This window comes from Mus caroli, chromosome 7, assembly GCF_900094665.2.
Source record: "Mus caroli chromosome 7, CAROLI_EIJ_v1.1, whole genome shotgun sequence".
In the NCBI taxonomy this organism is placed as follows: domain Eukaryota; kingdom Metazoa; phylum Chordata; class Mammalia; order Rodentia; family Muridae; genus Mus; species Mus caroli.
In genome coordinates, this window is record NC_034576.1 from 116,474,378 (window position 1) to 116,487,304 (window position 12,927).

Below are 12,927 nucleotides of genomic sequence, written 5' to 3' on the forward strand. Positions count from 1 at the left end.
TCCTCCACGTCCTCAACTATGCATTATTGGGACAAAAAAAAAAAAAAAAAAAAAAAAAAAAAAAAAAAAGACTGTGAGGCCAACTATTTAGTGTGGCCTCTAGTACATAAGAAGTGCTCAGTGACACTGTACAATCATTTTTCTCATCTTCTTATAAACACAGAAAGCAAAATAAAGAGGTAAAAAATTGAAATGTTACTTTATCAATTAGAACTGGACAATTTGTACTGAGACTATAGTTCCAGTGGCAGAGCACTAACCCAGCATGTGAGTAGCCCCGAGTTCTAGTCCAAGAGAGAAATGTTTAAATAAAGGAAAGAAAGAAAGAAAAAAGAAAAGACAAAGGGAAAACATCAAAATATGTTTCTGATACTAACAAGCAATCAGACTTAAATATAAACACAGCATTTCCTATATGAGTAAAGTAGGCTTTATAAGAATATTTACTTCAGGGGCTGGATAGATGGTTCAGTGGTTAAGAGCACTGACTGATCTTCCTAAGGTTCTGAGTTCAAATCCCAGCAACCACATGATGGCTTACAACCATCCTTAATGACATCTGACTCCCTCTCCTGGTGTGTCTGAAGACAGCTACAGTGTACTTACATATAAAATAAATAATAAATCTTTAAAAAAAAAGAATATTTACTTCAATGGGAACAGTAGGAACAAAAGACATAAATTACAGAGCCCATTCAGAGGGAAACTTTACACACAACCTTATTTCAAGACCTTAAACGGCAAATACTTTCACTTAAGCATCAGAAACTCTTAGGAGAAAGAAGCCACAGAGAACAGTAGAGCAGTTCAGCCAGCAGGGCGCAGGGGCTGTCACCTGTCCTCTTCTTTCTTGGTAGGCCTGGAACTGCTGAGTGCACTCTGAGTAGCATAGGTGCCCATCTCCGTAACCAGTTTCTGAACGGGCCCAACACTTATTTCTTCTTCTGGTTTTAACTCGCCAGCTTCTTTCTTTATTTCTGATTCTACAATTGGTATCTAAAAGCCAAATGGAAACAATGATTTAATAAGATCAACAGTAAAGTTACATTGGAATAGTCAATCAACTTTCTACAGAAGGCATTTTGACTGCAGACTCTGTGGGAAGAACAGAAGGTTTATAGTCAATTCCCACACCACCACTTACTACACGTATGATGTTAAATCATACAATAATTTTGAGCCTCATTTCTGAATCTATTAAGGGGAATTATAATTCTTTTTGAACAATTCCTTAACAGAAAAATGGGCAGGACAGTGTTTAGCAAAGTAGATGCTTTCTGGGCCTCATTCCTCCTCTTTATCTCTTCCTCTGAAAATATGAACTAAAACAACACTCATCCCTGTAAAATGAAATGTATAAATAACTTCCCCAACCACACTATTAGTTGATCACAGGGCTGCTACAGCTTGTTTGTCAACATGTTGCCTTAAATTTCTCATGGATGAAGAGCTCTAAGAGTCTTTAATTAAACCTATTTTATGTCCTTTATTTTATTTATTTATTTATTTATTTATTTTTTGGTTTTTCGAGACAGGGTTTCTCTGTATAGCCCTGGCTGTCCTGGAACTCACTCTGTAGACCAGGCTGGCCTCGAACTCAGAAATCCGCCTGCCTCTGCCTCCCGAGTGCTGGGATCAAAGGCGTGCGCCACCACGCCCGGCTTGTCCTTTATTTTAGAGATGAAAAAAAGTTTAGGTAGTTAAGGAACTTAAGAGTGAAGGTCTCAGAGTTAATGCCTAATTAGTAAAGAACCCAGGTCTCCTGACAAACTAGTCCATTGTTCTCTGCATTCTACCATGAAGTTGTTTTGATGAATGAATATTCCAATATTAGTACATTAACAGTCTCAAGTTAGCCTTGCTCTCAGATAGGCTTTCAAGGCAAATCAGCAATAGCATCGTTTGCAGCTATTGGCAGGCATGGTGGTACACACCCTTAACGTCAACACATAAGAGGTAGAGGCAGGTGATGCCCCAGTGTAGGGAAATATGAGGGCTGGGAGGTAGGAGTGGGTGGGTTGGTGGGGGAACGCCCTCATAGAAGCAAGGGGATAGGATAGAGGGCTTTGGGGGAGGGGATAACATTTGAAATGTAAATAAAGAAAATTAAACAAACAAACAAACAAAAGAGCTAGAGGCAAGTACATCAGTAGATTCTTGAGTTCAAAGCCAGTCAAGTCTATATAGTGATTTTCAGGCCAATCAGGGCTACCTATGAGATCTTATCTTAAAAAAGAAAAAAAAAAAAGGCCAACAGTAGTGGTGCACACCTCTCTTTAATCCCACCCAGCACTTGGGAGGTGGAGGGAGGCAGATTTCTGAGTGTGAGGCCAGTCTATAAATTGAGTTCCAGAATAGCCAAGGCTACACAGAGAAACCTGGTCTTGAAAAACAAAAACAAAACAAAAAAATTTTACTAGCTGCACAGACATTCTGCTCAAACAAAATCTTACCCAAAGATAAACAAATAATTATTTGAACAGGTTTTAATAGTTCTCATGGAAGCAGGGGGAGGGGGAACACTTTTAATTTTCTATAACCCCTGAGGTTTATTTATCTGGGTAATTAAAATATAATTTTCAGTGTTCTTTAGCTCAAACACTACATAACAAAAACACCAAAGTGAATGATTACGTATCAATTGCTGTTTTTCTTTGTATTAGGACTGACTAGGGCTGCATGCACGCCACGCATGGGTTCTACCACTGAGCTGCACTGCCAGCACAGGAGAGTTTTCTAAAGCACAGAGCATCATACAAACGTACCTCCCCAAGGGACCTGCGGACCTCAGTCATCACACTCTGAATGTCTTCCTTTGTACTGCAGTACTCTCCCAGGATCCACAATGCTCCTCGGTAAATCCTAGGACAAGAATGTAAGCTCTAAAATACAAACCTGGGAACAAGCCTGATGCACAAACACTTCTCTGTGAATTTAGGGTAAAGCAAGAAAGCAGGATTTTGGTTTCTGGAAGAGGAACATTTCAGAAAGACTGCAACAAATGGGAAGCTAAGAAAATAGCTATTTGCATTCACTGTCCTTAGGCACATTCTAAAACTAGTGAGTTGAGCAGTAAAAGTTAAAATAGCAAAATGTTTCCCACAGGCATTCATTTAGGGGACAGTTAAAATAAATTTGGCTCTATTACTTTCTACTATGAGAAATATATTACTTGAATATAATTTTTAAATTCATTTCACTTTTTATCTGCAATCACTGCAAGATGCACAATGTTGAGTAGGATGACATATACAGAAGAACATCTGTTGGGGCTGGGTACATTTCACTGGTACAGTGTTTACCTAGGACCACACAAAGTGCTGGGTTTGAAAGCCAGCACAGAAAACGTTCAAGTAAGCAAAGACAGCCAGCTGTAGTAGGTACACACCTATAATAAAGGCACGCAGGCTAGGCTGTACACTAGTGTCCTGCCACAAGAACAAAGCAATGCCCAACCTAAAATGTTACTGGGAAAATTTGAATAGGATGTCCCCACAGACACATGTGTTTGAATGCTTAGCCATCTGGAGTGGCACAATTATGAGGGGCCTTGATGGAGTAAGTGTGACCTTGTTGGAGTCAGTATGGCCTTGCTGTTAGAAAGTATGTCACTATGGAGGCAGGCTTTGAGGTCATATATGTTCAAGCTATGCCCAATAGTCACTTCCTGCTGCCCTTTCTGATAAACAAAGGCTAGTGGAATCTAACATATTGTCATATTCAGGTTGTTTTTTCAAACCTTTCCAATAAATGCTACCATAAATAATTTGTATTCAAATGATGATTTTAAGTACAATGCTTAAAAAAATGTTTCTTGGTCATTCTGTGATTCACAGTGTTTTAGAAGTAATTAGAATACAGAAACCTAACTAAAACAATTCTATGCACTACAAACTGAATGATGGTAGATGATTTTGTGTATTGTATATCTTATTTCTTCTCTATTTTATTTTCTACTAGTTGACTCTTTTAAAATAGAAACTGACAAAAACGCTCAACGTTACATTGAGTGTAGTTTAAACTTACTTGACAGACTTAATAGCATGGAAGACTTCCAGCATCTTCTCAACAATCAGCATTCTCAGGCTGTCAAAGCGCTGAATGGCTTCACGGACAAACTCCAGGACATCAGCAGCTGCTGCTTCATTACTGTCACTGAGAAATTCCATTAACTAACAACAAGAGAGAAAGGGGCAAACAGTTATATAGTTTCCAAAAAGAAAATTATATAAAGTCAGAAATAAATTAATGAACAAAGAATGGAAGTTAGTGATTTTCAAAATACAGAACAAAACATAAGCTGAGACAGACACTAGTACATAAACAGAAGTCTCAATAGTCTTCTGTGCAGCAAAATTTTTGAGAGGATTAAGAGAAAGAAATCTGAGTTCTTACTCAAGTCAGCATAGGAATACACTTAAAGATCAAAAATGTACAGGAAGACTTTTATTATTTCAGATGGTTGCAATTTCAGTAGAAGAAAAACAAAAACATCTAGAATCTTACAAGTAAAATAATAAGAGTTACACACCACAGGAATAACATTTGCAGCCATATCTGGAAATCGGACAGAGCAGGAATGCAGTGTTCGCACGAGAAGCTGTCGGTATTTGTCAGTATCTTCATGCTCAGACACATTATTTGTTTTAATTACTTCCTTCTTTAAGACAATAACCAACTACGGGGGACAAAAAGTAAAAACAAGTGAGAATTACATTCTATCTGGACAGCTTACAAATAATGTCATCAATGTTCTGTTTTACCTCTTCAACATTCCTAGATGAGACAAGATCCAGTGCTAACTGCAGCGTTTTCTTACGCACTTCTAAGTCTGGCGTACTCAGTACTCTTAGGATGTCCATGACCAGATCCTGAAAAAAACCCAAAACTACAGAGTGATGCCAGTGTTTCTCTTCATAAGAAAAATATCCTAATTGCACCACAGTGCTTTTTGCCCTCCATCACCTCAGTCCTCTGATTAGTAATGGAATTAGTAGTGTAGGAAGAAGTAGATACGCGGGGTCGCTAGTATAATGAGACACAAAGTGATGACATCACATATGACACAGCTGAGCTGACAATGTTTACAAGTTTTAGATCCAACTTAGTTCATGGAAAATACAAAAGTCAGAGGAACAAGCTAAGTGACATTACAGCAAAGTAACCAGCCATATCCAGGAGGAAGGACACTTTAGAGGAAACGCAGTTTAGTTAACCTTCAACAAATCAATGTCATGTAGAAAGACCTAAAAGGAGATGGTGATTTAAGAGTTACACCCGGGGTGGGGGCCGGGGCTGGAGAGATGGCTCAGCGGCACTGACTGCTCTTCGGAAGGTTCTGAGTTCAAATCCCAGCAACGACATGGTGGCTCACTACCGTTGGTAATGAGATCTGATGCCCTCTTCTGGTGTGTCTGAAGACTGCTACAGTGCACTCACATACATAAAGAGTTACCCTCAGTTGCCCAAAGTTTACAGTGTGAGGGTTCAGGTTCCAGGTTACGTTATCTACAGTGGCAAGGCTTGGGGATGATCTAAACATAAAGGACAGCAGAGCTTACCTGCAGGACTCGTTCATGAGCAGGATGCTCTTTTAATTCTACCAGGCGGTCCAGGACGATGAGCTTTACATTGTTATCACTCTCCTTAATAATTAAGTCAATGTAACACTGAGCAGCAGCCTATGAAAAAAAAAAGAAATGCATTCTGGAAAAACAACTATTGTGAAAATAAGAACTGGTTCTCCCTGCCAGGCCACGAGGAAGCTAGAATAAACTCATTCGCCTCTGTCCTAGCATGTATGCACTTCCCTTAGAGAGATGTGATGTCTGGCCCCTAACTGTAACTAGCGTCAGTGCTACTCTAGACTACAAGGCATGGGAAGGATCACAAAGTCAAGGATGGAAAGGAGCTGCCACAGATGCAAATACTTATGGACTGAAACTAAGGACACAGAGCAGAGGAGGGCAGAGAATCTGAGTATGGCTATGAAACACATTTCACATCAGGGATAATGTTTAATTCATCTTTATATATTTATTACAGTGATAAGCAAGAATGTAAAGATAATCTGTTATGAAATATTTTAGCATCTATTTAAACTTTTTTTTTTTTTTTTTGGCTTTTTCGAGACAGGGTTTCTCTGTATAGCCCTGGCTGTCCTGGCACTCACTTTGTAGACCAGGCTGGCCTCGAACTCATAAATCCGCCTGCCTCTGCCTCCCGAGTGCTGGGATTAAAGGCGTGCGCCACCACGTCCGGCCTATTTAAACTTTTTAGAAGGCAGTACTGGTGACCGAAACCCTTGCACATCCCAATTAAGTATGTTAGCATCTACATCCCTATGCCCTGTTATTGTTTTTACATAAGATTTTAAAAAGTATAATGGTTTGTAGAATGATCAAGTTTAAAAATCAAAAGAAAAAGTAGCTTATCTAGAAAAGTTCTCAGTAGTCAAAGCTGGAACAACCTGAACAAAATAATTTTAACAGTGGATTATGATACATAGACTAAATATTCATACTGATATAAGTGAAAAAGTGTAGCAAAGTGAAAATCAGTGCTTTCTCATGTCGGAATGCCACAGTAACCGTACAATGAGGTACGATAAAGTTACCCTCAGAATATCTAGTAATAACTATTGCTAAGAAAAACCCATTCATCAGTGCCAAAATTAGTGGAAACAAATCTGAGGAGTGACATGAAATCTACAGTGTCAAAGTACCTCAAATATATTCTGAATATATAACGAGAAAAATCAGAAGAGTGAACAAAGCAGGGAGACCGTCTTGACCTAACTGGTCATAAGGAAAGTGTACAGTTAGTTATCCTGATCTGAGGACGTGCGGCAACAGGTTTTGTGCTATTGCCCAAATGCCTAATCTCAGTGATTATGAGAAAACATGAAACAAGCTCATGTTCCGGAATCCCCTATAAACAAACTCATGTTCTCCATGACGGCACGAAAATCACATTTAAAGGTTAGAGGAGACTAAGACGGCAACAGAAACTGTGTATCCTAGAGTGGATCACAGAACAGAAAAGGGCATTAACCGAAAACCGAAGGGAAATCTGAACAAAATCTAGTTTATTTGACAATACAATTTCAACGTTAATTTAGTTTTGACAATGATATGATTACACGAGGTATGAACATTACAGGATGCTAGAAGAGGAATGTAACGGAACTCTGTCCTATTTCTGTGACTTCCCTTTAAGTTTAAAATTATTTCTAAATAAAGTGTTTTAGTATTAACAGGTAAAACAGTAAATTCAACAATTTATGCCAGCTGGCTTTCTAAAATAACTGTCCTCTGAACATATTAGTGTATTTGACAAAGTCTTGATGGAGTAAACAAAAGAAAAGAAATACAATAATCTATTATTGAAGATCCCCAAAATATTTTGTTTTGTTTTGTTTTTTCAAGACAGGGTTTCTCTGTGTAGCCCTGGCTGTCGTGGAACTCACTCTGTAGACCAGGCTGGCCTCAAACTCAGAAATCCTCCTGCCTCTGCCTCCCAAGTGCTAGGATTAAAGGCATGCACAGCTATAAAGAGAGATCTTAAAACATCAGTAAAAGGTTTTAAGTGTGTGAAAGCATAAAGAAAAGGCTGAATTATTTAAGAAGGTAAATCATGTTATAGAATCTATAGTCCTCTCTACCACGTGCCTAGCCTGTAGCCTGGTGGCTAAGGGTAGATATGAATGCTGCCAGCACAAAATTGTACTTACTTAAAGCTTTGTGTGAGTGTGGGTGTGGGTGGGTGGGGGCACACATCCCCACACCCACACCCAAGTTGAGGGGTATTGCTATTCCCCCCTTCTAACTCAGTTGTGTGGTTCTCAAGTGGGGACTTTATAGATGTCCTGTTAATGATGTCAAATGTTGGACTGTGTTAAGTAGAGCAAGTAACCATATAAATAACTTCAGTGTCACTAGAGCATGGGGGGTAAGACAGGATGTCCATCATCCTGTCATCAAAGTACCTTTATTGCAGTTGGTGCACTTGACAGTGTTACCAGTGTCCCAGCAGCTTCGTATTTTACAGCAGGACTAGATGACTGCAGTAAGTTATAGATACAGCGAATGAAGCGGGCTCTTTCTGATGGATTAGCATGACAGACCTGGAAAAGAGAACATTTAGGCTTCAGCTGATTTCAAGGACGTTATACACACATAAAAGGCCACATTCTCAGCCTTTATAATTACTTTCAGATGATTTTTTTTTTGTCCTGGAACTCACTTTGTAGACCAGACTGGCCTCAAACTCACAGAGATCCACCTGCCTCTGTCTCCTGACTGCTGCGATCAAAGGTCTGTGCTGCCACCACCAGATGAAATTTTTTAATGCACAGTGACTCTCACCTTTAATCTCAGTCTTCAGGAAGAGGCAGATAGATCTCTGTCAAGTTCCAGACCAATTAGGGTTACATACGTAATGAGACATTGCCTCAATAAATAATAAGTAAACTACAATATAAAAGCTAAGAATAATATTTCAAAGAATAAAAAAATATCAGCCAATACTGAGTGAAATGTAACAAACACTGATAGTTTTAGAAAGAAATGTTGTGTTTCAAGTAATGGTCACAGGCGCTGGCTAGATGGCTCAAGAAGAGAGAGCTGGCAACCCTGTTTGCACCCTGGAAACCATGCAAAAGTAAAGGTAAGCCATCCACTCCACAAAGTTCTCTAACCGCCCGCCATGGCCATGCCATGACACATGCATGCACACTGCAAAATTAAAAAGCAAGTTCAAGTAACTGTCACAGTACAGGGAAGAGATTGTGACTATGAGAACACTCTGGATAATGTTTACAGTTTGTTTTATCAGAGCATGGTGACAGTGAACTCTTTCAAAAGATATTGCAAACTAAAGTGTAGTCGGTATAGGAGGAGAGCTGAGTCCAGGAGTTCCAGGCTCTTCTCAGTTGCATAGCCAAGACCCTGCTCTCTAACCTCCACAAAACCCCACAGTAGAAGTGCTGACAATAAAGTGCTGCCCGTCCCTCCCTCAGCTTTAACAGCACCAAGGGCAAACCCAGGGCCTGTGTGTACCAGATAGTGTCCTACTAGTGAACTCAGGCCCCAGTGTCCTCTGACAATTACCTTAGGGTTTTAAGGGGATCACTTATCTTTTGAGGGCAGTATACCCCAATAACTTCCTACTAGGCTTTACCTCTTATGTTCCAACACCTGCACATTGACACACACTGAGATCCAAGACCTTCGAGAACATACTCAAACTGTATCCAAACCATAGCACCAAGTTTAATGTTTAATTTTTTATAGTACTTGATTTATAGTGAAAGAGGCATGTCTTTTTTCTTCCACTTAACTCAGGAGCCACTCAGGGGTTATTAGCTAGCCAATATTGTTGTAAAACATTGACAATATCATTAGAAAAGTAGTCCTGACAAATCTGCTCACCATGAGGCTGCCATAAGCCTTAAACTGCAACACTCATAGATGTTTCTGAAGCACAATGAGGTATTTTCCATCTTGCTTCACTTTTAAATTATAGTGTATCTGTGTCTATGTCATGGGGGCAGCAAAGGGTTGTATACAAATGTGTGGTGGTTGGATGGTATCTTAGCTTTCTTCTTCCACCTTTATGTGGGTTCTGGGGATGAAACTCAGTATACCAGGCTTATGCCCCAAGCACCTTTGCCTACTGATCCACCTTACTGGCCCCATCTAATCACTCTTTAAAAACTAAACATTTATAAAGTTTATTAATTTTTAGTTTTTCAAAACAGTTTGATATATAATAAAAATTTGCATTTTATTCTAAAGCCTTATTCATAATCCACTTAATGACTGGGCAGTACACAATTATTTGTTTGAGATATACTGATAAAAAAGAAAACATAATAAAGGTATTAAAGAAAAAAAGGGTTTAAGAAGACCTAAATTGCTGGGCAGTGGTGGCGCACGCCTTTAATCCCAGCACTTGGGAGGCAGAGACAGGAGGATCTCTGAGTTCGAGGCCAGCCTGGTCTACAGAGTGAGCTCCAGAGAAACCCTGTCTCGAAAAAACAAAAAACAAAACAAAAAACAACAACAAAAAAAGAAGGCTTAAATTAAGATATTTAGTATTATCTCTATTATTAAAACATTATTATTGGGGCTAGTGAGATGACTAAGTAGATTAAGACACTTGCCACTAAACCTGATAATCTGAGTTCTATCTATCCCTGGGACCCACACAGTGGAAGGAGAGAAGTGACCCTCAAAAGTTCTCCTGAAGCATGCCACCAGCTCACAATAAATACGTAAAATATCAAGTTAAAATATTATCTTAGAAATTGAGGAATATTCCAGGATAAGACTATTTACTTTTGTCTTAAATTGCTGATTTACATATCATAATTACCATTCATTTTAAGAAATTTTCATTCTGCTCTCATGTTACGTCCCGACTGTACTTTCCCTCCCTCCCCTCCCCATACTCTCCCTCCCAGATCCACCCTTCTCCACCTCCCCTTAGAAAACAGCATGCCTTCCATGGACATCAAACAAGCATGGTATAACAAGCTGCAATAAGACCCAGCACATACATCACATCAAGGCTGGACAACAAAACCCAGTAGGAGGGAAAGGGTCCCGGAAAGAGGCAACAGTCAGAAATAGGCCCCACTCCTACTATTCAGAGTCTCCCCACAACACCAAGCTACCCAGCCATAACATATATACAGAGGACCTAGGTTAGGCCCCTATAGGCTCCCTGATCTCTGCCAGTCCCCATGAGTCACAGTCAGTTGATTCTGTGTTCGTGAGCTGTCCCTGACCCCTCTGATTCCACCTCCCAGAGCTCCCTCTAATAGTCTGGCTGTGGGACTCAGCATCTGCTCCCATCAGTTGCTGGATAAAGTCTCTCTGATGATGATTATGGTAGGGTTACAGAACACTCTGCAAGCAGGACACACTGTAGGTCAAAGGTTTTGTGGTTGGACTGGAAGCCCAATCCCTCCACTTGAGGCTTTTCTTGGTTATAGAACCAAGATGGCTGGTTCAGGCTCTCTGTCCACCATTACTAGGAGTTTTTGCTAGTTAATCTGATAAGATTCCATGTTGTACTAGGTTCCTACCTTTCCTACCTGAAATATTCCCCAAATCCAGTAGTTTCCTCTCAGAATTTTCACCCCACCTCCCACCTGATCCATCCTGTTCTCAACCCCACCTGCCCCTAGTACATCAGAGAAACCTATTCTATTTCCCCTTCCCAAAGAGATCCCTGAAACTTCCCTTAAAGTCCTCCTTGTTACTTAGCCTCTCTGGGTTTACGGATTGTAGCATGGTTATCCTTTACTTTACAGTTAATATCCACTTATAAGTTAGTACACAACCATGTTCATGTTTTTGGGTCTGGGTAACCTCACTCAGGATGATTTTTTTCTAGTTTCATACATTTGCTTGGAAATTTCATGATATAATTGTTTCTTTTCCTTTTTTTTTTTAAGAAAAAAAGATGTATTTATTTTATTTATATGAGTATACTGCAGCTGTCTTCAGACACACCAGATATTGGACCCCATTACAGATGGTTGTGAGCCACCATGTGGTTGCTGGGATTTGAACTCAGGATCATCGGAAGAACAGTCAGTACTCCTAACCATTGAACCATTTCTCTAGCCCAATGTAATGGTTTCTAACAGTCGAGTAGTAGTCCACTGAATTAATGTTCTTTTTATTTTTTATCCATTCTTTAGTTAAGGGACATGTAGGTTGTTTCCAGTTTCTAGCTATTATGAAAAAGGCTGATATGAACATAGTTGGGTAAGTGTCCTTGTGGTAGAATGGAGTGATCTTTAGGTGTATGCCCAGGAGTGTGATATAGCTGGGTCTTAAGGTAGAACAATTTCCTATTTTCTGAGAAACTGCCATACTGATTTCCAAAGTCGCTGTACAAGTTTACAGTCCCACTAGCAGTGGAGGATTGTTCCTTGCTCCACATCCTCCCAGCATAAGCTTTTATTTTTGATCTTAGTCATTTTGACAGGTGTAAGAATCTTAGAGTTGCTTTGATTTGCATTCCCCTAATGGCTACAGATGTTGAACATTTCTTTAAGTACTTCTCGGCCATTTGAGATTCCTCTGCTGAGAATTCTGTTTAGATTTGTATCCCCATCCCCCTTTAATTGGATTATTTGGTTTGTTTATGTCTATCTGAGGTCTTTATATATTTTGGATATTAGTCCTCTGTCAGATATGGAATTGGTGAAGTTTTTGATAGCCCTTTGCCTTATAGAAACTTTTCAGTTTCATGAGGTCCCATTTATTAATTGCTGATCTTAGTGCCTGAACTATTGGTGTTCTGTTTAGGAAGTTGTCTCTTTGCCAATGCATTTAAGGCTATTCTCCACTTTTTCTTCTATCAGGATCTGTATATGAGGTTTTGGGTTGAGGTCTTTGATACACATGGACTTGAGTTTGTGCAGGGTGAAAGATATGGGTGGATCTATTTGCAGACATCCTGTTAGACCAGCACCATTTGTTGAAGATGCTTTCTTTTTTTCATTGTATATTTCTGGGTATCCATAGGTATGTGGGTTTATGTACTGGGTCTTTGATTCACTGATCAACATGTCTGTTTTTATGCCAAAACCACTTGGTATTTATTACTACAGCTTTGTAATACAGCTTGAAATTAGGGATGGTGATACCTTCAGAAGTTCTTTTATTGTATAGGATTGGTTTAGCTATCCTGAGTTTTTTTGTATAAATTATCATTCTTACCTTATAAATTAGTTCAACAATAACCAACTGTAGAATGTCTCCAAATGTCTGAACTTGATCAATACATGTACTTAAATAATCCAAAGCTCGATCCTAAAAAAAAAAGAGTATATTTATATTCCTCATTTGGTGTAATGAATTAATACAACACACACACATACACACTTTTTTTTTTTTTTTTTTTTTT

General features: G+C 39.2%; 1 protein-coding gene across 1 annotated transcript in view; it reads right to left on the reverse strand.

The window, feature by feature from the left end:
* Copb1 (coatomer protein complex subunit beta 1) overlaps positions 1-12,927 on the reverse strand; it is a 36,785-nt gene that overhangs the window by 11,704 nt on the left and 12,154 nt on the right. Inside the window, exons 6-13 of the mRNA XM_021165931.2 lie at positions 12,741-12,833; positions 7,988-8,125; positions 5,562-5,681; positions 4,764-4,871; positions 4,532-4,678; positions 4,027-4,172; positions 2,766-2,862; positions 836-996 (exon numbers count right to left, since the gene is read on the reverse strand). Coding sequence (XP_021021590.1) covers positions 836-996; positions 2,766-2,862; positions 4,027-4,172; positions 4,532-4,678; positions 4,764-4,871; positions 5,562-5,681; positions 7,988-8,125; positions 12,741-12,833 — 1,010 coding nt within the window. The remainder of the gene's footprint in view (positions 1-835; positions 997-2,765; positions 2,863-4,026; positions 4,173-4,531; positions 4,679-4,763; positions 4,872-5,561; positions 5,682-7,987; positions 8,126-12,740; positions 12,834-12,927) is intronic.